General features: G+C 36.5%; 2 protein-coding genes across 2 annotated transcripts in view; one reads left to right on the plus strand and one right to left on the minus strand.

The window, feature by feature from the left end:
• Nucleotides 1–240: 240 nt before the first annotated feature.
• Nucleotides 241–6,804, minus strand: Prosbeta3 (proteasome subunit beta type-3). The gene is made up of 6 exons (XM_067109815.1): nt 6,673–6,804; nt 4,411–4,527; nt 3,746–3,855; nt 2,181–2,392; nt 1,324–1,450; nt 241–503 (listed from the first exon to the last, which is right to left on the minus strand). The coding sequence occupies exons 1-6, from the start codon at nt 6,673–6,675 to the stop codon at nt 455–457; spliced, it is 618 nt and encodes a 205-aa protein (XP_066965916.1). The 5' UTR covers nt 6,676–6,804; the 3' UTR covers nt 241–454.
• A 1,699-nt stretch (nt 6,805–8,503) lies between these two features.
• Nucleotides 8,504–23,307, plus strand: part of disp (dispatched) — a 139,337-nt gene continuing 124,533 nt past the window's right edge. Inside the window, exons 1-2 of the mRNA XM_067109816.1 lie at nt 8,504–8,608; nt 13,508–13,571. The gene's annotated coding sequence lies outside the window, so the exon portion shown is untranslated. The remainder of the gene's footprint in view (nt 8,609–13,507; nt 13,572–23,307) is intronic.

Here is a 23,307-nt window from a genome sequence, read left to right on the forward strand (position 1 = left end):
GAAGTGAGTACCTTACATTATTAGAAATATATGCAACTAAAGCTTAAGTTAGTGGTAGGTTTAGTATAAGAATGTTGATATAGCATGCAACTTGTTACCTCTGTAGACAGTATGGAGCTTCACTAAGTTTAGCACAACAAAAGCCACAATTTAGCTTATGAATTTTTTTATTTAAACCCATTAATATAAACTTTTGTCTGCTTATTATGATTTGAGAAACAAATGGTACATAAACAAGTATTAAAGAAGACATTTAATATGTTAATGATACAGCTTTTACTAAGTATCAATTGAAGAGTATCTTTTCATTTATTGTGTGAATAACACTATTCAGTTATACTATGCAAACATAAAGTGCAAAAAAAGGACATCACTTGGCAAAAACTTCGGTAATAAGGATAAGAAAACCTGGAAATAATAAGCCCTTCCTCTCCCATAGCTGAACATACAACTGTTAGTCGTATCTGCACTTGAGGTAACGTGTGGTCACTTTATCTTGTTCACTGCAAGTAAAAGAAAAAACCATTTAATCTTTGAAACATCCTATATCATCAGATTTTGTAAAAGATGGATAATAACCTTCAATATTTATTGATACAGCTGTGTATGAAAATCTTATGAAAGTCAGTCTTTATCATCTTGAGTATGGGTAGGTTCTGAACCTGCATGAAAGAAGACAACATATGCTGAACCAGACTGTTCTGGAGTACTGACAGACCAGTATTAGCATGCAGACTCTCTGCCATTCTCCTTGAGGCAATTTTACACGTTCATACTTCACTCTCCAGGTTACATAATTATTAATATTCTTGAGAACAATAATCACACAAATTGCTGAATATAGGGCTCTCATAGGTTTGTCCTTCAACTGTCAGACAATGAGTAAGGAGACTGTAAATATGACATTTATGTAGATGCTTTGGTAATCTACCCTCTCTACCAATCTGGAATTCTTCATCCAGTTAACTTACTTGCTAAGATTAATGATCATTCTGTACTCAAAAGTCTAAAATAATAAGAGGATCAGCAATATCAAACCTATCTCGTGGAAAAAAAAATGAAGAAAAAGCACTGTGATAACTCCGTACACTATACACGATTTAAATTCCATAAAACTGCATGTTAGCCGAGCATTACTTAATAAAACAATCTCTCACTAAAGAATAAACAACCAGGAAGCCCTGATGGCAATTTTTAATATAAGTTATTCTGAAACATCTGTATGTACTATGTATATGTAACACAAAAAAAATTTTGTATGTACTATTTATATGTAACGCACAAAGAAACATTTTCTTATTCCACTTGCAGCACAGTACTTACATGACATGAACAACAGAACCCCAACCAGACAAAGCATCCCGATCGGCTGCATCAAGCATGGACTGACTGATGCACTCAAATAGCTCATCTGGTCCCATGTCTTCGCGCCAAGCTGTTTCACACATGCCTGTAAACGAAGTGTAAAATGTGAGCTACATGTCCACTGCATCCAATAACGCAATATAAAATACTATTTATGGAAAATTAACAAGAACCTCATCGAAGTTCACCAAATTTTCTCTCTAGAACCCTTCAGCATCAAAAGCATGTCCAGTTAGTTATAAATGATTTGTTTAACCAGACCTCTGAACTCTTTTAGGGTTCTTCTCGGGCTGGGACAAAAGCAAGTCCAACCGAGTAAATTCCAATACTGTATTGTTATTTATAAAACTTACAAGCATGAGCTGACCTGTACAAGATACATATGGTTTATACCATCAACTTCTAAATACAGTATGGGTTATCCTGTTTAAGATATTAGTGTGTAATGAATATTGCAATGAGCTCCAAAATATACTGTGTGTGACATTCTTGCAGCTGATTGCTTAGGTATCTAACAATATTTTACATACTACACAATCTTATAACCTTGTGCTAACAAAATCTGAACTTATAAAGCAAGTATTGCAGTTGAAAAATTATATCAGTACCAGGAGCATCACCATCTGTTATCCTTGCATATTCAGATGACAATGTTCTTGACAGACAGGTCTGGAATAACTTATTCTATCACACATAATTCATGGTATAGAATTTTTTTTATGAAAAATCAAAGCCCTCTGAGTAATGCTCGTTACTGCAGCTTAACTACCCAAGTACACTGCCCTTTTATTTTAAACAAAGAATAAACAACATACCATAAAGGGATTCTGAGCAGGTTCCTGCCACAACAAAATCTTCTGGTTCACATTCACACCCAATCAGATCAAGGGCACAAATGTATGGTTCTTTAGTTGCTGGATCCACAGCTGCAATGACAGGCTCAATAAAATATGGACCAAATCTTCTCTCGTAGAGCATATTTTGTACCATAGCCATCAAGGTTTTGGGTTTCACACGGCGACCCTCTCTGAAAGAGGGCTTTATAATTAGTTTCAATGTCTCACACAAATTCTTCATTTACAGCACTTGCAAGTTCCCATTACACCACTGACTGTACAGCACAAAAGGGTGGTAATTATTAGTCCTGAAAATTTTAAAAGGGTGTCTCAACTGAGAGATGTAAAGGCATTTGCAAAGCCCATGTGTCACTCTATACTGTATAAAGATATTAATAAAATGACAAATTTTTACAATAATTTGTATTTTTCCTGACATACAAACCTGAGGTCTTTACATATGGGATTAACTTTCAGCGAGCTGGAAATCCAGCCGTTAAACTTTTGCAGTTATATATTGATATCTCATCTAGTGAATTAAGACCTTCTTTGGAAAAAAATATATATACCCTGAAAATGTGAAGATTCTGAAAAAAATTTCAAATGAATTTGTTTCCTATCCAAAATTACATTTGATTGAAATCTGGCCAATCAAATAAAACATCGTTTTCACTGTTAATTTTGGGTTACACATATCACATGGGATATTCATAAAATATCCATGGATCGAATGGGAGTGACCTATTCACAGAAAGGAAAAACTGCTTAACTATAACATTCTTTTTGAAATTAAGAATGCATTACCTTACAATTGGTTAAATATGCTTCAATTTATTCCCACAGTATTAGGCTTTTCATTCCATTAAACTAATGCATGAAGGATCCCTGCCTACAGAGGTATGAAAGGAAATGAGGCTTAGGGTGAAGCTGTGTGCGCTAAGAATCTTGTCAAATACAATATACCTGTTCCTGTATGGCTTTCATTGTTATTTATAAGTTTGGTCTGGTCATTATTATTGTAGTTGTGAAGAACAACAACTACTACACAGTATTAGATAAATCATAGTACATGCTGCTGCTTTGTCCAAATCCTCATTTCCTATAATCCTGGTCAACAATAGTTCAGAATAAAAGGTCTAACTGTGGAAGAGGTGGCCTGCTGCCTGTTATGAGAAGAAAGGGAACTCTTCCCTTAATGCTCTGCAGAAGTGAAGAAAATAGTACACTGTACTCACAGGAGAAAGGCAAACAAACTGCATTGCGGCACGCATACAGAGAGCCAAGAAAAGAGGTAAAATAAGGTCAATGATATGAATTGCTTTGGATTCAATCTGAGCAAGGAAGATAAATGATTGAATACCATAAATGTGAGGAGAAATATTCCTAGCAGAGATCAATCAGGTGACAGTAAAGCTTCAGTAACTGGGATGAAAACACTTACAGCCTCTAAATAACATACCCATTTTTCTAGAGCAGGTTTAGAACTAAACATTCAGTTTTTTAGTTACTTAAAGGAGTACTCCTAGGAAGAAAAGTTCCCCTACCTCATTTCATACATCTTGATGCGAAACTTGAGTCTCTGCAACACAGTCTGGGTGTCGGTTGCCAATCCTGGCAATCCAATGTACAAATTTGGTCCCACTTCAAACACTTTCTGTTTACAAAGAGCAAAATTGCAAAAATATTGCATACTTTATTATGAACCTAAAAAACTGAAAATATCTTGAATTAAAAGTACAAACAATTTCAAAGCAGGAGTTGACATTCATGCTATCAAGTTCCATCTTAAAAAAAAAAAAAAGCCAAATGACAGACCCAATATGTGCACTTGTGAGCCAAAGATCTGTACCTACTTTTATTATACTGTAAACCATATTAATTTTAAAGGTCAACTACATTAAAAACATGCTTTCTCATTCTTTTTGTTGTAATTGTTTCAAAATCTAGTAATAATCTGATATTAAAAAAACTAAGGGTAAAAGAAATGCACAATTAAGGACAAATGGTTTTCTGCAGTTGAATATCTAAGTACGTAAAGTATGTAAATTTTTTTCCTACATTCCTATGGGTCTTATCCAGGTTCATTTCAAATGTTCCAGTTTCTTTATATATTTCTACTAACAGCACTGAAGGCATTATTGCAATGTTCCATGTTCCATCAACAGCAAGACCAAAACATCCTCAAGTTTAATAACTTAAACTAACTAACCTCGAAATCCGTGGAAATAGTTTGTCCTTGTATACCGAACCGAAGGTCACAGGCTATGGCTGCACAATTCTTTCCCCTCATGGCCACAACACAACCACCATTATAACTCAGAATGCTCTGCAAAGAAGAAAGAACAAATGGGGGCTTGAAAAATACAATTCCTTGGTTCATTGATACCTATCATGATACAGTATATATAAATTTTCATAATAAAATTTACTATTTGGATACTATTTGGCAGCCATTCAATCTTTTGTTTGAATGCCGACTCACCTATTGACGTGGAGATATAGGCTATCTTTAACAGTAGGTAAGATTCATCCCAAATGAATACCTTTCTTGTCACTTTCAATTAAAAAAAAAAAAAAAATGCCGCGATCACCTGAGCCTCTGCAGTCCAGGTATAGGCTACTTATAAGAAGGATAAGATTTTTGCCAAAAATTTTACAACAATAAATATACATCTAGCATGTGAAGCATAAAGCAAAAAAAAAAAAAAATGTGCAAGCAGCACTTAAATCAACAAAGACAAACTTAGAACTACTATTACAGTACTACTGTAAACTGCCTGTAGGCTAAGCCGTCATCATCCCAACATGTGGTACTATTGTATCCTCTTCAAATATGTCTTGGATCAGCCTTTAAGCTGGCCGTAAACAGCCTACAACAAAATACAGGCAGTCCTCGACTTAAGGTGGGGGTTCCGTTCCAGCAGAGCGCCGTAATTGGTGCTTAATAATAAACAGGCACCGCAAGCACTGTTAACAGCACTTTAACAGTGCTTACTGTAACTAGATACCTGTTCTTGTTGTAAGCGGCCTTAATGGCACCATAACGAGATTCCTATTCTTGATAAATGTACTGGAAAAAGTGCCGCAAGATCAGAGCGCCGAAAGTCGGTGACGCTGTAACTTGGGGACGCCCTGTAGCAAGTTTTGAAGTACTTTTGGTCGGCGATTTGTAGAAATATGCAATTCTGCCCTTTTACTGGAACTGCACTATAGTTCTGCTTGATGGGAAAATTTAATGAGAGCTGGCTTCCACATAATGGCCTAATAATGCTCCTGACCTAACCCTTGCAAACAAAAACTATCCTAACCAAATTTACCATTAGTAGTCTTGCTTGGCTGGAGGTTTCACACCAATCTATGATTATTATATGAAACCAGGGTTCAATTAAAACTTAAAGAAAATATTTGTCATTAAATTTTCCCACCAAGTAGGCTAATTGCATAGTTTTAGTAGAAGGGCAGAATTGCATATTTCCATAGCTCGCTGACCAAAAATAAACCAAAACTGCCATTTTGGCACAGGATATTTACAGCCAGCTTAAAATCAGACCCAGTAACCCTCCCTTCACTTAGTGCTCATGCAATGTAATGTGGGGGCTTTGGCCCTATAGGCATTCAACTCTCCGACTGGCCAATGAAGAATTTGAGGAATTTATTTCTGGTGATAGAAATTCATTTCTCGGTATAATATGGTTTGGATTCCATAATAAACTGTAGGTCCCGTTGCTAGGTAACCAGTTGGTTCTTAGCCATGTAAAATAAATCTAATCCTTCAGGCCAGCCCTAGGAGAGCTGTTAATCAGCTCAGTGGTCTGGTTAAACTAAGATATACTTAAGATAATTTACAGCTTAATTACAGCGAGGGACAAAAAAGTTCAAATTCTTGTTCAGCAGATAAAGTTCTATAGAACGTCATCTGCCATAGTCTTGCTCACCGCGGACAGCCGGCTTAGCACTACCCTACAGTCCTCGCCCAGCCTAATCAATACATCACGTATAACACAACACCTGATTCATTTATTCTGAATATGACCTGACCAGACTTACATTAACCTAACCTAACCTAGGATACCGAGCCCTAACTTGACCAGGAAGGGGGGGGAGTCTCCCCCAACCTCGAGCCCCTTAATGAAGTAACTAGCCTAGGCTAGTGACCCCTTACTCTGCATTCTACGCTAAGCCAGGCCTTTTTCCAAAATTTCAAGGCACAGTTATGTTTCTGGATAAAACCAAAAGACTGGGTGGATTTAAAACCTACGCAATGACTGGAAAAACTAGCTTTAAACGTTGTTTAACTAAATATGAAAGTCTACCGGTGACGTTACCCTAACCTGAGCTTAACCTATGACAAAGGCAAAGGTACATAGGGATAAAACTTGTTCTTTAGCTGCATTATTTGAATGGCTAACATATGAACTGAAATGTGAAGCAATTATTCTCAAAGTATGAAAACGGACAGGCGAGATCTTACCATTTTGGTTGAATGAAATTTTCGTTCTCCTTCTAAAATGCCAGTCACTGAAACGGCGTTGTGGTTGTAGTAGTAGTAGGCGAGAATTCTGTCAGCGATGTGATTTCCTTGATGGAGGAGATTATTGGTTATGTAACGGCACACCCAATCTCTCTCTCTCTCTCTCTCTCTCTCTCTCTCTCTCTCTCTCTCTCTCTCTCTCTCTCTCTTGTTCTGCTGTCACTTTCTCCTCTTGATTTCATTCTTTTCTGATATGACAGGTGGCAGCTCTTATTTGTGCCTTTCTCTCTCTTTTTTTTCTCATGTGACAGATGAGCATGGTTCCTTTTATCTTTCCTTGATTGAATAAAATTATTTGTAAGTAGCTTTTGTTCCATTATTGCTTATTGGTTTACATGATGTTCGTTTCTGGTTCTACTGTATATCTCTTCTTCAATATCTTTCTCTCTAATTTGCTTTTTGTATTTAACGCCTTTTGCTGTTGCCCGTCTCTTAGTGCCTTATACTCGTATGATACAAATTTTGTTGCCCACTGCAATGCTTTAAGATAAACTTTTTTCAATCAATTTTTTTCAGTAGCCAAAGATGGTTGGTTGGTTTAGATTGACAACCTTACGTCCACACGGACCTTTCATGGTAAAGTTCTTTCTTCCATTTAATATACACACATCTTTTATTTAATTAAACAAAAATCTCTTCTTAGCTCTCATGAACTGTGGTCTATCTTTTGGTTTTGATTTTGATTTTCTATTTTCTGATGCCAATAAGTGCTGAACCACTATTATAAACCACATTCTATATTTTCTACTATCTTTTTACACTGTTACCTTGAAAATATTCACTAATTACTTTTATAAAATATTATCCACAATAGATATACTTTCCTCCATCTTAGTAGCAGGTTTTTGTTTCTTTCCAATACACAAAATGTAACAGGTTTCCTACTTTTTCTACTACTCCTTTCCATTTTAGTCTTGCTGCTTTGATTTCCAGAATTTATTTCGGTTTTTTATAGAGATAATCTTTCTTCCTGTATTGTGTGGAGGGATGTTTATCCATGCACACCATCTCCAAATGTAATAACTTTCATTGCCACTGCTTGAGAGAGATCCTTGGGCTATATGTGTGTATGTGATTTAAAAAAAAAAAGTTAATTGTTTAACTTCCTTTCTGTGGGGCTGTTTACTTTATCATGTAGATCTGGCACTGGACAAAAATCTGAAGTACTCGATTTGTGTGTGCCTCAATCAAGTGTTATTTTGCTTGGTAATCCAGACCTTCTTTTCCCCTTTATTGTTTTCATCTATGGTCTTGATTGAATAAATTATATTTTTTAATAAAGCGATTATTTTAGAATACCCACGCATTCCCATGGAAGAACCTCATTAACCCTTCAGTTCGCTAAGTAAACTTCCTCAGACCCAAATTTCCATATCGATCAATAAAAAAAAAAACTATAGAGAAGAGAGGCAAAGTTAAACATTTATCTGTTCTAAAGACTGGACTCATCTAATCATCTACCTTTCATCAAACAGCGGCGTGAATAAAATGAGGTTTAATTTCGAAATGTCTTCCGTCTGAGACAGTCATTTCAAAATGAGTTAACCTGTGCGCAAACCAATTATAGTGTTGCCAGATTTTACTCACACCTGTTGTGTCTCCTCCGACGGTAAATTGATATTTTGACAGTTTGTTTTTATGTATATCGATTAAAATATGTACTTAATAATATCATAAAAAGGAAAATGTAAGTTATGTAAGCAAAACATAACATCTACCACGTCATATAAGAATAGGAACGAAGGGGCTGAATTTTGCTTTACTTAGCAGTCAGTCTCGAATGTGGCAATACATTTCTTTTGTTTACACCTGTGTTCGACCACCCACAAAGGTGTGCCGATTGCGTAAACAATTTAATTTGAAGACTGCTTGTCACGTAAGTATGAGAGATGAACTTGTAAGATTCGTAGCAAATGTTAAGATGTTGAAATATTAGTAAATTATTACGGTGATAGGGCTTTGTATGGGCGCATATTCATAATGCCTTTGGGCTGTGGTGCGAAGGCCGCTCAAAACTGCTGTGAAGGATTGCTCCGTCTCGCAATTTCGTCCATATTATAGCATTACCGGAAATGTTTCATACTGATATACAGATAGAATAAGCATTAATTTTGCTTTAACTGTCATGCTGAAGGAATCTGACTGTTCTACTTTAGCTAGGCTAGCCACTTTTTAAATTGAGTATGAATATGGCTATACCCATTGTAAAATCACTCTTTTTATACTTCGTCGAAATCTAGCCATCTTAACCTGTTAAGCGTCCCCCCCGGATGAGCTCGCCGCTAACGTACCGTCACGCTTTTTCTTGCAATTAGCGGTCATATCACTGATGATAGTTTTTCAAGTTAATATTGATTTTTCTTATAATTGATATAGTTAGATAGAATTTTATTAAAGCATTACTATTATTTTATTTATAAGACTACAAAATACTGAATGAAAAGTGTTCATATTATTCTGCCAATCTCTAAAGCTACACACAATCCATCTATGTACTGTGATTGTGGAGACAAATGTTCTACGTTCTTTAGAAACTGATTTGCAAATCTGTTTGTTTCTTTCACGAGGTAATCAATGATTTCATCATCAAATTATTTCTCAAAAATTCTAATGGATTCTCTTTATCCTCAACTGAAAATTTCACGCTGGGATCAGCAACAAAAGTAAAGGGATCTCCTCTCTTGTAAAGTCATCTTCACTATTGGAAGCAAAGTTTGTTTCTTTATCCTCATCATGGAGGATTCAGAAACTCTCATCATCAAATATGTCTTCAGTATCAGACATCATTAATTTGATTTATCTCATGAAGACATCCTCTTTGTGACCTCAAAGTCGTGTTGTCTCTGAAAACGCCAAGCGTACTGAAAAAAAAAATAGTCATCTAGGCATCAAGCGACCAACTGAAAAGAGTTGCCAGGGAGGAAATAAGTCATCAGTTACAGCTTACGTGTTCTGAGAGTGTTGCAAATGATGTTTCAACATTTTCCATACAAGTAAACGTATTATTACGGTGCTGACAGCTTGAAAAGCAGAGTTAAAGTCTTGAACGTAATATCCCGTTGAAGGCGCTACCGAGTAGATCGCAGTAAACGTATTATTACGTGGGTGACGCTTAACAGGTTAAGATGGCATTCTAACCTAAAGTAATGCAAACCGTAGGGGGGGTTAGTGCCGTCAGTGCACCTCTTGCCGTGCACTGTAGGCATTACTCAAGGTTCTTTGCAGTGTGCTGCAACCTTCTTCGTTCCTTTTTACTGCACCTCCTTCCATATTCTCTTTCTTCCATCTTACTTTCCACCCTCTCCTAACATTTGATCCGTAGAGCTTCAACTGCTTTCCTCCTGTTACACCTTTCGGTAATTCTAAGTATTAGCTCCGCGCCTGTTTTTACCTTGGAAACTGGTTTTTTCTACACTTTTAGGGCTTCTGATACTGGCAGTGCATTTGTTTGTTGTCGGCCAAATGGAATGTCCCTTCGCCGTGTTTAGTACTGGCCCTGGGGCGGCGGTACCCATGCGTTAACAAGTTACTGCACTTGCTGGACGGGATATGAACCGTTCCAAATAGACGTACTCGTGCTCTGTCTCGTGAAGATCGCATATGGAAACCCCTTGTTTGATGGACTTCATGGGTTAATTACAGGTTAATTACATTCGTGCGACAAAAATTGAAGGTAAATCTATAATTAGCTACAAAAAACTGTAAAAAAAGTCAAGTTGAAAGGAAATCACCGCTGCAGAGCTACTACTTAGATCTACCAACCTTTCAAACCTTTTATTATCAATTTCCATTTTAGTGCTGAATAACCTCATAGGTCCCAGTGCTTGGCCTTGGGTCTAATTTCTTTATTCAATTCAATTCAATAATGTATTCAGCAGGGCCGGCCCTAGGGTTGCTGGCGCCCTGGCAGGCTGGACCTCAGAGCCCTTACAAGTATAATTAGCTTGCCTATGTAAAATTTTTGCAAGGAGAAAAACTGGATATGTATAATGAGTTTATTACAATATACAAGCTAAAGAAAACAGTTCAAACATGGCATCAAGGTTTCAAATGCAGTAGGGTTTAATCATGAATTGTTATATCAACACAAAGTTAAAGAAATTTGGCAGATAGGTGGGAGGATACCAGAATGACGAGATAATAAGTAAAAGGAATGATGAGAAGAACCTTTGGTATAATTTATAAAATGCTGTACAAGGTTCACTATAGGCATTGCCACCTATGATGGAAAGATTTATACACTGTGTACTAACATAGCAAAGCACCATTGAGCAAAGCATATAACATTTATGCTGTTTAGCTCATTTTCATGACACCAATAGGATTGGCTGTGGTTGGTTTGTTAAATGAGGTCAGGATGGTTAGCCAAGGCATAATGAAATTTATAGTTTAGAGGGTTTATATTTAAGAAGCTGAGGTTAAATTGCAGGCCTAGGCTAGCCTAGGCTTTTAATGCCATGAAAAGCATCCACGTGCAATGCAACCCAAGGGATGACCAAATTAATGTACACTTACTAAATTGTTACCATTTTATGCAATGATGGTTTCAGGTATATTTGGATTATGAGTTGTCATTTTTATTATAAGGTAGTATATCCCCTGACCAATGACTAAATTTTTTTACAGTCACATGAACCCATTCTACTAAGAACTTAATCAGAGGGAAGAGAGGAAAGGGAATGGGTGAAAATTTGAGTTGGGGTGCCAAAAGAATTTAGCAAAGGACCTTTTAAGTACTACCCTCAATGCTCCTCATAATGCATACTGTAAGTGGTATCCTTGTGGGAAGAGATTTATGGAAAGACAAAAATATACGGGAGTTTATAGAGTAGTTTGTCATTTGAAGGTTGTTGATAACCTGGTTTTAATTAAAACTTTTTAAGCAAAACATTTTGTAAGACATGAAAACAGGTCTTGTCCAATTTTGGTTAGAAATACTTTAAATAGAATAGTATAAGGCAGGAGAAGGTAGTTAGTTTTCTTGTATTTTTCAAAGATAACTTCTAAATTTTAGACTACAGTGTTATGTAGAAATCTAATTTATTTCAGAGCACAGTCACATTGTCTTTAATGAACTTCCTTGTGAACCCTAGATTTTCCCAAGTGAATTTTTTTCTTTTCAATTGCTGTTTGTGTTCATAACCTAAAAGTACTTATGTCATAAATAACTTGTATTCTTCGTTGGAATGTATACTGTAATGTTACAGGACTTGTCAACTTTTCTTAACAAGGAAGACTCAGCTGGAACTATCTTTGGGTATTTTAACTACTGAAAAGAAAAGCTTTTAGCATACCCAAATGGCATGTGAAGCAAAGTGAAGGCTTATTCATTTCCTTGATTTTTTTATTAGTTTTCTTTCTCACTATAGGATTATTGATTATTATTCAAATGCTTTTGTAGATTGTTGTCCTTAGCCTACCCATTCTCTTCGTGTGAGCCTTGCAGTTGGTAGGTGCAGTTGATGTAAAGTGGGGTTTTATTCCTAAAAGAGTAAGCGATGACTAAGGGTTTTTTAGTGATGTAGCTTGTATGCCAGAAGTAATCAATGTTTATTTACTGTGTTTGATGTATATGAAATACTGGTTGTACAAATAGCTGTTGTATTTTCCCAGAGCCAGTCTTTGATTTAGGTATCCCTTTGACTTTTTTAAGATAATGAAGATATTACAGGTGGCTGATGTTTTGATCATTCAGATGAATATAGGTTTAGCAAATAATCTTTTATCCTATGGAGGAGAGAAAATTTTGCATTTTATCTTTCGTGCATTATATCAGACTTTATTAGTCATAATTCATGATAGGCCTTTGGTTGAATGCCAGGGCATTTTGGCACAGTTGACAGTTCTAAGTTTTGTTTGGTAATCTACAAATCTAAGATTGTGTTTGATATTTTTTGTTTTCTTGAAAGTTTCAGGTATGTTATTGCTACAGTTTCAGAGGCTAAGGTTTAAGCTCACATGGCATAAGAGTAATGACATCCTCACCCTATGGCAGATTGCCATGAGGTTGGGAGACTAACTAGCAGAAACCTAAAACTCTTTCCCTTACTCAAGACTAGAAATTGAGGATCACTTGTTTTGTGATCTCAAAGTTCTTTGGTTTATTTTGCAAGAGTGGCTTCATCAGTACAGGAAACAATTCAGTCATTGATATTTATTTTGCAAAAGTGGCTTCGTCAGTACAGGAAACAATTCAGTCATTGGTATTTTTCTTGCCCTAGGAGCTTTATGTCTTTCTTTTAGTTTCATGAGCTGTTGTAAATTTGGTAAATTACAACTTTACCCTTTGGTAGCCTTACATGGTATGGCATTACACTGTATAAGAATTTTGTTTGCGCTCATTATTATTGCAATGCAACTTTTTGAGATATTTACTTTTTTTAAAAATTCTTATTCACATGTTTACAGTGGTGTAATACTGTATAGAGAAATGCTTATGAAGTCAGTACTGTATCATATACAGTAAGTACTTCAAATGTATTATAGTAAGTTTTGTGGATTGTGAAAGTGTCCGGTAATACTCTTGCACACAATGGCCGTAAAATATGAAAGAGACTAGATATGGAAGAGATCACAAAACAAGACCAGAGTGTATTATTTCACGCTTGTTTCATTGTTGCTTTGTTCTAGTGAACCTCAGGCTAAATAATGATAGAGACCTGAGGAAGTTCAAAGATTATTGTTGTTTTAGTTCATATTTTTATCGTTACTGTTTAGCTTGTTTATAATGTTAGTTTTTAACCTTGTTATTAGCAAAGGTATTTTCTTCCTGCAGTTGTAGTCGTAGTCTTACCGAGGGTGCAGTTGTCAGCGATACGTCCTACAAGAAGTGGATGAAGGTATGATGATTGAATTTTGTTTTTTCATGTATGATCTTGTATGAATTAGTTTTTGTATCACTAATCAGTAGTTTTTTGTATGGATTGTACGATGGGATTTTTATCTTCATTGCTTCTAATACCATCATTTTTCAGTAATCATTATGTACCAGCCTGTTTGTTTTTATTTCTTTAAGCATTATCATGTAGTGCAGAATATTATTAACTCTACTACATACAGCATATCTTAGACAGAAAAAATGATTAAATAAAACTTTAGCCCACTGTTTGCTATTATTATTACTTTGATAATATCAAAATGGATAAGACATATATCTCTCCTGTAGAGGCCTTTTGAAGTAACCTCAGTGATTGTAGTTTCTAATAGCATCTTTGCTCTGTATTTCCCTTTACTTTTTGCTACTTCTTTCTTTGGAAGCTTGAATTTCAAGTCAGTGGCCTGTGTGGGCTCGTTCCATATGAATAGGGTTCACCTTCTGAATAATAATAATAATAATAATAATAATAATAATAATAATAATAATAATAATAATAAAACAAAGAAACCAATTTACATGGCAGGCATGAATCACTCACTCTGGGTATGCTCTTGTTGCATCAAAAATACATAAGACTTAAAAGCTTGCACAAGCACTTGTGTTTTGTTTGAACTCTAGCTTGCCAATACTGATGAACAGGTGAGAATGACAGTTAGATTGACATCTTGGATTGGAAATGGCCATTCACATTCTAGTGGTGTTGAATTAGTGAAAGCTGTCTGTCTCTCACCTCTTGCGTTGTTTTGTGTTTTAGGCGCAGACTTGATGCGGCTGTCTTTTGGTGACCCACAGCACATGAGGGTTCCCTCAACCTTTTGGTATTTACTAATATTTATGTCCCCAAGGGGCCTGTGACCCCTTACTAGGTGCAGTTCTGCCTTTGGACATGGTGGATTAGTTTCCCTGTACCATTATGACTTCTTAGGGACTAGCAAACTTGTCATAAAATAATTTCACACACACACACACACACACATATATATATATATATATATAAACTGTGTAAATATTTGCATTTGAAAGCCTAATGGATAAGTCCCTGTCTCCTTTGTATCAGACTATATATAGGTTTAAACTGCAGATGCACTTAAAAGTAAATTCTCTTTGGGTATAGGGTGTTCTTAAAGTTATTTTGATATTAAAGGATACTTATGGCTACCTATGTCTTAATATTTTTTATTATGAGAAATTGTACTCATGCAGTAATGACAAAGTTTGCATCCTGAAGCAATTAAAGTGCTTAAAGATGCTAGATGAAGAAAAGTTTTAAAAGGAATAAGTGAGGGGAATCATTTTTCCACTGTATAAAGGTGATGGTGTTAGAGATGACTGTAGGAGTTACAGGGACATATTGTTGCTTAGATTACAAGGAAAGAAGTATTATTTTTAGATGGATAACAGAATGATTGGTAGAGGAAAAACAGTGTGGGTTTAGACAAGGTGGGTTGTGTGAATCAAGCCTTGATTTTGAACCGGGTATGTAGTTAAAATTTTTATGGTAGATGTTTGTTGTTATTGTAGATCATTGAATGGTTTAATGACAAATTTTGTACTAGTTGATGATAAGAGGAACTGCAGGAACTAAAATAGTTTGAAAGCATTTGAAAGAGGGAGACTTTAGAGAAAAGTAAGGTCATGTGGGTAAATGGAACCCAGGAAGATGTGGCAATGAATGTTAATGTGGATAGTGAAAAATTGAAGCATTTTATTCATAGGGTTATTTGGTAGTAAAAATAAAAGACAATGGTAGGATGAAAGAAGATGTGACTTACAGAGCAGGGGAAGCAATGCAGGTAGCAGGGTGTGTGTGTGTGCATTTGTGTGCATGTATGCAACATTTTGAGAAGAGACTGTCTATGGGTGGGAATGTATGAAGGGATTGTTGAGCTGGTTCTTCGTCATGGAAGTGAAGTTTTGATGTTGATTATGTATAAAAGAAATAAGGGAGAAGACAAACAGTTTGTCATTTGGAAGAAATATGGTTGGTGATTTTGAGATGAGTATGTGGCACAAGAGGAATTGAACAGGTTGTAAGTGTCCAGGAGATTTGTAAAAGTGGTAAAAAGTTTGTGCAGGTGAAAGGAAAGGTCAGTTCTTTGTCAGATTTCGTGGTTTTGAGGAACAAACAGAAGATAAAAGGTCTGAGAAAAGTTTATAACTGAAGAGGAAAGAAAGATAGAAAAAGTTCTGAATTCATGGCGTGAAGGAGTTTTGAAAAGGAAGAAGAGCCTCAGTAGCCAGAGAGTGCTGAAGCTCTTGCAAGACATTAGTTAAGTGAATGATTTAGGTGTGTTGTAGGGTTTTGTTAGATATTGCATTATAGAAGTTTTCTTCACAGGAGATACATATGCGATTCGCCCTTAGGAGGAATGACTTATTTTGGAACAATCCCCGTAAAGGAAAAGGCTTAATGTTTATATTATTAATGTTTATATTATATATATATATATATATATATATATATATATATATACACAGTATACATATATATATATATATATATATATATATATATATATATATATATATATATATATATATATATATATATATATATATATATATATATATATATGTATATATAGGTAGTATATACTTCCTACCTTCTAAGAATTGTTTCGGTGCAACTGATGTTTTCCTACTTTCACTATTTTACTATCATTTTCCCTTTGAGCGCTGAGTAACCTCATAGATCTCAGCGCTTGGCCTATTGCCTGAATTTTTAAATTCCATTTCAAATTCCAAAATGCATGTGGAATACAGGCTCATTACAGCTTTGAAATGCAATACAGTTTCATATTCTATAGTTTACGTTCGCCCGTCATAGAAAACCATAAGAAAGAAAACGGTTTCCATGGAGCATGGCTAGTGCCAACCCAGCAAGTTATTGATCCTCTCTCTCTCTCTCTCTCTCTCTCTCTCTCTCTCTCTCTCTCTCTCTCTCTCTCTCTCTCTCTCTCTCTCTCTCTTTGTGTGAGTATTAGAATATACGTGTACCTATTGTTGTGGTCTGATTAGTGTAAAGTGGTATATATATTTATACTTCGTGAAAACGAAATTGCGATACATAGTAAACCACTAGAAATTTCTCTCTCTCTCTCTCTCTCTCTCTCTCTCTCTCTCTCTCTCTCTCTCTCTCTCTCTCTCTCTCTCTCTCTCTCTCTCTCACTCATCACACACACACACACACACATACATATATATATATATATATATATATATATATATATATATATATATATATATATATATATATATATATATATTTATTTATTTATTTGTATAAAGAGAGAGAGAGAGAGAGAGAGAGAGAGAGAGAGAGAGAGAGAGAGAGAGAGAGAGAGAGAGAGAGACCCAGTTTGTTATGAATTAATTTTTTTCACCAAATGTAATTTCATGTTATGGTAAATTTAGGTCACAGTACCATCTGTTAGAACCTCATTTGAAACCACCGATTGATTGATGCAGTTCAAAGCGTATGTCTGTTTGAGAGAGAGAGAGAGAGAGAGAGAGAGAGAGAGAGAGAGAGAGAGAGAGAAAAGCATTGAAACGCATCATTCGTCGACCTTATTACAGAAGAAATGTTTCATCCTGCTATCTTTAGATGTGCCTCTCTCTCTCTCTCTCTCTCTCTCTCTCTCTCTCTCTCTCTCTCTCTCTCTCTCTCTCTCTCTCTGTACAATCACTGTTCAGTACAGTCTCACAGTAGAGAAACTAATAATTTTTTTTGTATTTAACTTTTATTTATTTAATAATATACCACTAGACTTAGCCACCTAAACAAGTAAAGATTATAAGAGTCGGAAAAACAGAAACATGAATAGAATTCCGGAGCCGAAACGGGTAATCTATAGAGGATTCTCGATTCTCAAGGATTGAATATGGGAAGAAGTGGCCAGACAGGTGTTACGTGGCCTTAAAGGAAGAGGAGGCAGCTTCGTTAATCAGTTAACAATTCGTTTAATTATTATTTTAATTATTATTATTATTATTATTATTATTATTATTATTAATATTAATTTCAATGAAAAGTGTATTTTTTGGTTATAAATTTGGTATAAATCTTTACAAATGTAAACAATTATTATTATTATTATTATTATTATTATTATTATTATTATTATTAATTTCAATGAAAAGTGTATTTTTTGGTTATAAATTTGGCTATAAATCTTTACAAATGTAAGGTTAAGTTAAGTATACCTTAGTTTAACCAGGCCACTGAGCTGATTAACAGCTCTTCTAGGGCTGGCCCGAAGGATTAGACTTATTTTACGGGACTAAGAACCAGTTGGTCACCTAGCAACGGGACCTACAGCTTAATGTGGAATCTGAGCCACATTATACCGAGAAATGAATTTCTATCACTAGAAATAAATTCCTCTGATTCTTCATTGGCCGGCCGGAGAATACAAAATGTAAAGAATTATTATTATTATTATTATTATTATTATTATTATTATTATTATTATTATGATTATTATTAATTTCAATGAAAAGTTTATTTTTTGGTTATAAATTTGGTTATAAATCTTTACAAATGTAAAGAATTACTTTTATGAAAATGGCCTTAATTTCGACGGAATGCCAATAATTTTAAGTCAAGGATGAACTCTCGTGCAAAAAACTTCCACAACATCAGCTACTTCATAAATCTAGACGGGGCTCATCAGCAACGCGTTGGGCCCTCCGATACAAACTGCGCTTTGCACTGTAGTATCTTGTATTTATTCTCTCGCTTTTCGGTACTCAAGTTACGCTAAATGGTCCCATTTGTTCCTTTGGGGGCGTGGGTAGTGCCGTCAGCATACGTTACGTGGTGCACTGTAGGCACTGCTAAAGGTTGTTTGCAGCGTCCCTTAGGCCCCTTGCTGCAACCCCTTTCATTTCTTTTTACTGCACCTCCTTTCATATTCTCTTTTTCCATCTTACTTTTCACTCTGTTCCTAAGGATTGTTTCATAGTGCAACTGCGTTGAGGTTTTTCCTCCTTTCAAACCTTTTTACTGTCAGTTTCCATTTCAGCGCTGAATGATCTCATATGTCCCAGCGCATGGCCTTTGGCCTAAATTCTACATTCAGTTCAATTCAGTTTTATTCTTTCTTCCATCAGTCAATTCTAGTTCTGTTTGCGATACATATAGACATACCCACATACATAAAGTTCTGACTCACATCGGGATCAAACCCAGGTCTTTCAGTTGAAAGGCAAGGGCTCTACCAACTAGCTCACACGGGTGGGCGCTACCAACTAAGCTTAGTTGGTAGCGCCCACCTGTGTGAGTTAGTTAGTAGTGCCCTTGCCTTTCAATTGAAAGACCTGGGTTCGATCCCAATGTAAGTCAGAAATTTATATCTGTTGCACACGTGATTGTGTGTTGATTACTTCTATACATATACACACATACATATTACTTATATACATATACACACACATACATACTGTACATACATACATTCATACATGTAGAAGTGCATACATACATACATACACATTCAGAAATGCATACTTACAGAAATACATACATGCATGAATACAGAAATACATACATATATGAATAAGAAATACATACATACATACATACATACATACATACATACATACATACATACATACATACATTCAGAAATATGTACATACATACATACATACATACATACATACATACATACATACATACATACATACATACATACATACATACATACATACATACATACACAGAACGAGCAATACCTCCAGCCTTGTCTGAGGCCCTGTTGAGCGCGAGCTCTTTTCAGCCAGGTCATTGTGTTGGTCTTAATTTTCTTCTAAGGAGCCATCTGGTGTGTGCTGACCTTTCTGACGTTCATAGTTGTTATATTCCTCCTCTTTCTTTCTTCTTCTCCTCCTTCTTCTTCGTCGTCTTCTTCTTCTTCTTCCAAACTATTTCCTGAGGGCTCCGTTCTCCTTTTGTTGTCCACATTTTTTTTTTTTCGTGTAGAAGAATGACTTCGAGGTTTTCAAATGTTTTCATCCTTTGTCGACGATTCTGAAATGAGGATTTGATGTCTGGTGGAGAAACGCTTTATTTCCAAGGGTTTAATGAGTTGGTTCTTCCTGATTTCAACCTAATTTCTCAGCGTTTGTGGTAGTTTGTATTATTCGCGTGTTTCTGAAAGTTTGTTTACATTTCGTTCTTAGTTTTAGTTTTCTGCAAAAGAAAACTATTGTGCCGGCTTTGTCTGTCCTTCCGTACTCCATTTTGTCCGCACTTTTTTCTGTCCGCACTTTTTCTGTCATCCCCCAGATCTTAAAAACTACTGAGGTTAGAGGGCTGCAAATTGGTATGTTGATCATCCATCCTCCAATCATCAAGCATACCAAATTGCAGCCCTATAGCCTCAGGAGTTTTGATTTTATTTAAGGTTAAAGTTAGCCGTAATCGTGCATCTGACAACGATATAGGCCAGGGCACCACCAGAGGCTGTACAGAAAACTCGATTGCGCCGAAGACACTTCGGCGCATATTTTACTTGTTTTTCCGTTTTGTTAACCGCGATTGGTTGAATATCCTCGCTGAATTTTCTGCACACGTTCATATGCCATATTTTTTTTAAACAGAGAACTATTGCTTGATTCGTACTTCAAACTGGCGTTGCAGTGAGAGAGAGAGAGAGAGAGAGAGAGAGAGAGAGAGAGAGAGAGAGAGAGAGCATAACAACAGGTACATGTACTAATTTTAATGAAATCCATCCAGTTCTAGGTGTTGCAATGGAGAGACAGACAGTACCAACAGACAGTCCTACGACTTGGTCATAAGAACAAAAAAGAAACAGTGCCGTGACGTATATTTTAATGTCCAAAATTCAAAATTTTTACAGAGAGAGAGAGAGAGAGAGAGATAACAACAGGTACATGTATATTCTAATGGCATCCAAATTACACAAAGAAAGAGAGAGAGAGAGAGAGCATAACAATATTTTAATTTATATTCTAATTCATTCAAAATACTCGTACAAAGAGAGAGAGAGAGAGAGAGAGCATAAGAAACATTCTGAAATATCAGGAGAAAATTCGAGAGAAAAGTGGATTACACTTCGATCCCATTGTGGACGCAATCCCGCAGGTTTGAATCCTCTTAAGGTCTACTTGTACGTTAAAATAGAGCTGAAGGATCGTTAAAGAACATGCATGCAACGCTCTCTCTCTCTCTCTCTCTCTCTCTCTCTCTCTCTCTCTCTCTCTCTCTCTCAGAGTATTTTGATTTCCATTAAAATATACGTGTACCTGTTGTTTTGATCTCTCTCTCTCTCTCTCTCTCTCTCTCTCTCTCTCTCTCTCTCTCTCTCTCTCTCTCTCTCTCTCTCTTTTGTGTGAGTATTTTGATTTCCATTAGAATATACGTGTACCTATTGTTGTGGTCTTCTCTCTCTCTCTCTCTCTCTCTCTCTCTCTCTCTCTCTCTCTCTCTCTCTCTCTCTCTCTCTCTCTTTGATATTTTTAATTCCATTAGAACATACGTGTACCTACAGTATTGTTGTGGTGTGATTAGTGTAAAGTGGTCTATTTATACACCGTGAACATGAAATTGCGATGCGTTAGAAGTAGATCACCAAAAATTCTCTCTCTCTCTCTCTCTCTCTCTCTCTCTCTCTCTCTCTCTCTCTCTCTCAGATATCATGAAGTTTTGGACATAAGAGATCAAACTCTGTTTCCTTTTTGTTCTCTCCTGACCAAGTGGTAGGACTGTCTCTTGGTACTGATGTTTGTCGGGCTTACCCCGTCGTTGCAACACCTTCTGCAGAGTTGGAGGGGTTTCAGTCAAAATCAGTACAACTTAGACCTTCATGCGTTGGTGTTCTTGAAGGGACATCGGCTGTCTGTCCGTTCGTACGTCTGCTTTTATTAAGAAATGAGAGAGAGAGAGAGAGAGAGAGAGAGAGAGAGAGAGAGAGAGAGAGAGAGAGAGAGAGAGAGAAATTTGGATTAGAATTGGCATATAAAGTTTAGGCCGAAGACCAAGCGCTGGGACCTCTGAGGTCATTCAGCGCTGAAAATGATGTTGAAACAGTTGTAAGGAGAGGGTGGGGAGTCAGATGGAAGGAGAATATGAACGGAGGGACAGTGAAAGGAATGACAGGGGTTGCAGCTAGAGTCCGGATTAAGTAATGTCTACAGTGCACAGAATTTACCGGTCCAGATAGTGTTCCTCGCAGAGGGGCAGTGCCTGCAGTGCACCTGACGCGGTGCACTGTAGGCATTACTTAAGGATCTTTGCAGCGTCCCTCCGGCCCCTAGCTCCGACCCCTTTCATTCCTTTCACTGTGCCTCCGTTCATATTCTCCTTGCATCTGACTCCGCCCCCCGTCTCCTTACAGCTGTTTCAACCTCATTTTCAGCGCTGAATGACCTCATAGGTCCCATCGCTTGGCCTTTGGCCTGAACTTTATATTCCAATTCTGATCCAAATGGTGTTGATTCAAGACACAACTTTCAACTTATCAGTCACTTTTGGATGAAGGGAGACGGAGACTTCATATTAGGCACGCAATCATCACTAAATATAAAGTTTCAGATGACACCAGTGTCAGTGACCTTGTGGCCTTGACTTTGACATTCGCACTGAAAATAAGGGGCCATTGACGTTTCAAAAACACATCTTGTTGGGAGAAAATTGTGTCGTAGTTATATACCCTTGCAAGAACCATAATGGCGGCACCTTCACCATTGTAAAAGTCAGACTGCTTTCAAAGAGATATCAGTCTGGGGTCGGTGAGGGACCTGATATTGCTATTGCAACATTCAGAAAGCTCATTTTTAATTTTCGACGGATAGACGATCGAGTGTCGCAATTTGCCTCTTGGGAAAGTTGTTGGTGTAGGTTTTTAACAACTCTGTTCGTCAAGAAACGTAAAACTTCAGGTCATTTGTAACTGAATCTATTTATATTTGGGTTTCTCAGAATAGACAGTTCAAAAGGTCGAGTTCATGAAAGAAGAAAAGTGACGGTAAAAAACTGTTTACCAAAACTGATATTTATATTTGGGTTTCTTAGAATAGACAGTTGAAAAGTTCGAGTTTATAGAAAAAGACGGTAAAAAACTATTTACCAAATTGACTGAAAATTGGTCTCGAGTCACCACCGGGTGTAGTGCCGTCAGTGCACCTCACACGGTGCACTGTAGGCATTACTTAAGGTTCTCTGCAGCGTCCCATCGGCCCCTAGATGCAACCCCTTTCGTTCCTTTTACTGTACCTCCTTTCGTATTCTCTTTCTTCCATCTTACTTTCCACCCTCTCCTAACAGTTGTTTCATAGCGCAACTGCGAGGTTTTCTACCAGTTGCATCTTAAAACCTTCTTACTCTCAGTATCCATTCCAGCGCTGAATGACCTCGTAGGTCCCAGCCCTTGGCTTAAATTTTGTATTTCATTCCAATTCAGAATAGACAGTAAAGAGGTCGAGTTCATGAAGGAGTGACGGTAAAAAAAAATGTTTTCCAAAACTGACAGTGAAAATAGTTTGAAATTTATAGTATGATTGTGATCTTACGTTATGAAAAGCATCTTGCTTACGTAGTTTCGTAATTTTTTTGACAACTAACCACTGTGTAGTTAGTTGCTTGGCTGGATGATAATGCTTAGGCCCAAATTAGTGTGATTTAGGTTTATTTTTTGATAGTTTGTCTTGGGTTGCCTTACCATTCTCTCAAACTA

The sequence above is a fragment of the Macrobrachium rosenbergii genome, chromosome 10 (genome assembly GCF_040412425.1).
Source record: "Macrobrachium rosenbergii isolate ZJJX-2024 chromosome 10, ASM4041242v1, whole genome shotgun sequence".
Taxonomy (NCBI): domain Eukaryota; kingdom Metazoa; phylum Arthropoda; class Malacostraca; order Decapoda; family Palaemonidae; genus Macrobrachium; species Macrobrachium rosenbergii.

Excerpts from the sequence above, each read along its gene's own strand:
- Prosbeta3 (XM_067109815.1), bottom strand. Across the intron at positions 3,856-4,410 it reads CTATTTCCACGGATTTCGAG|AAAGTGTTTGAAGTGGGACC; the intron begins GTTAGTTAGTTT and ends CTTTGTAAACAG. Across the intron at positions 2,393-3,745 it reads ATCAAGATGTATGAAATGAG|AGAGGGTCGCCGTGTGAAAC; the intron begins GTAGGGGAACTT and ends GCCCTCTTTCAG.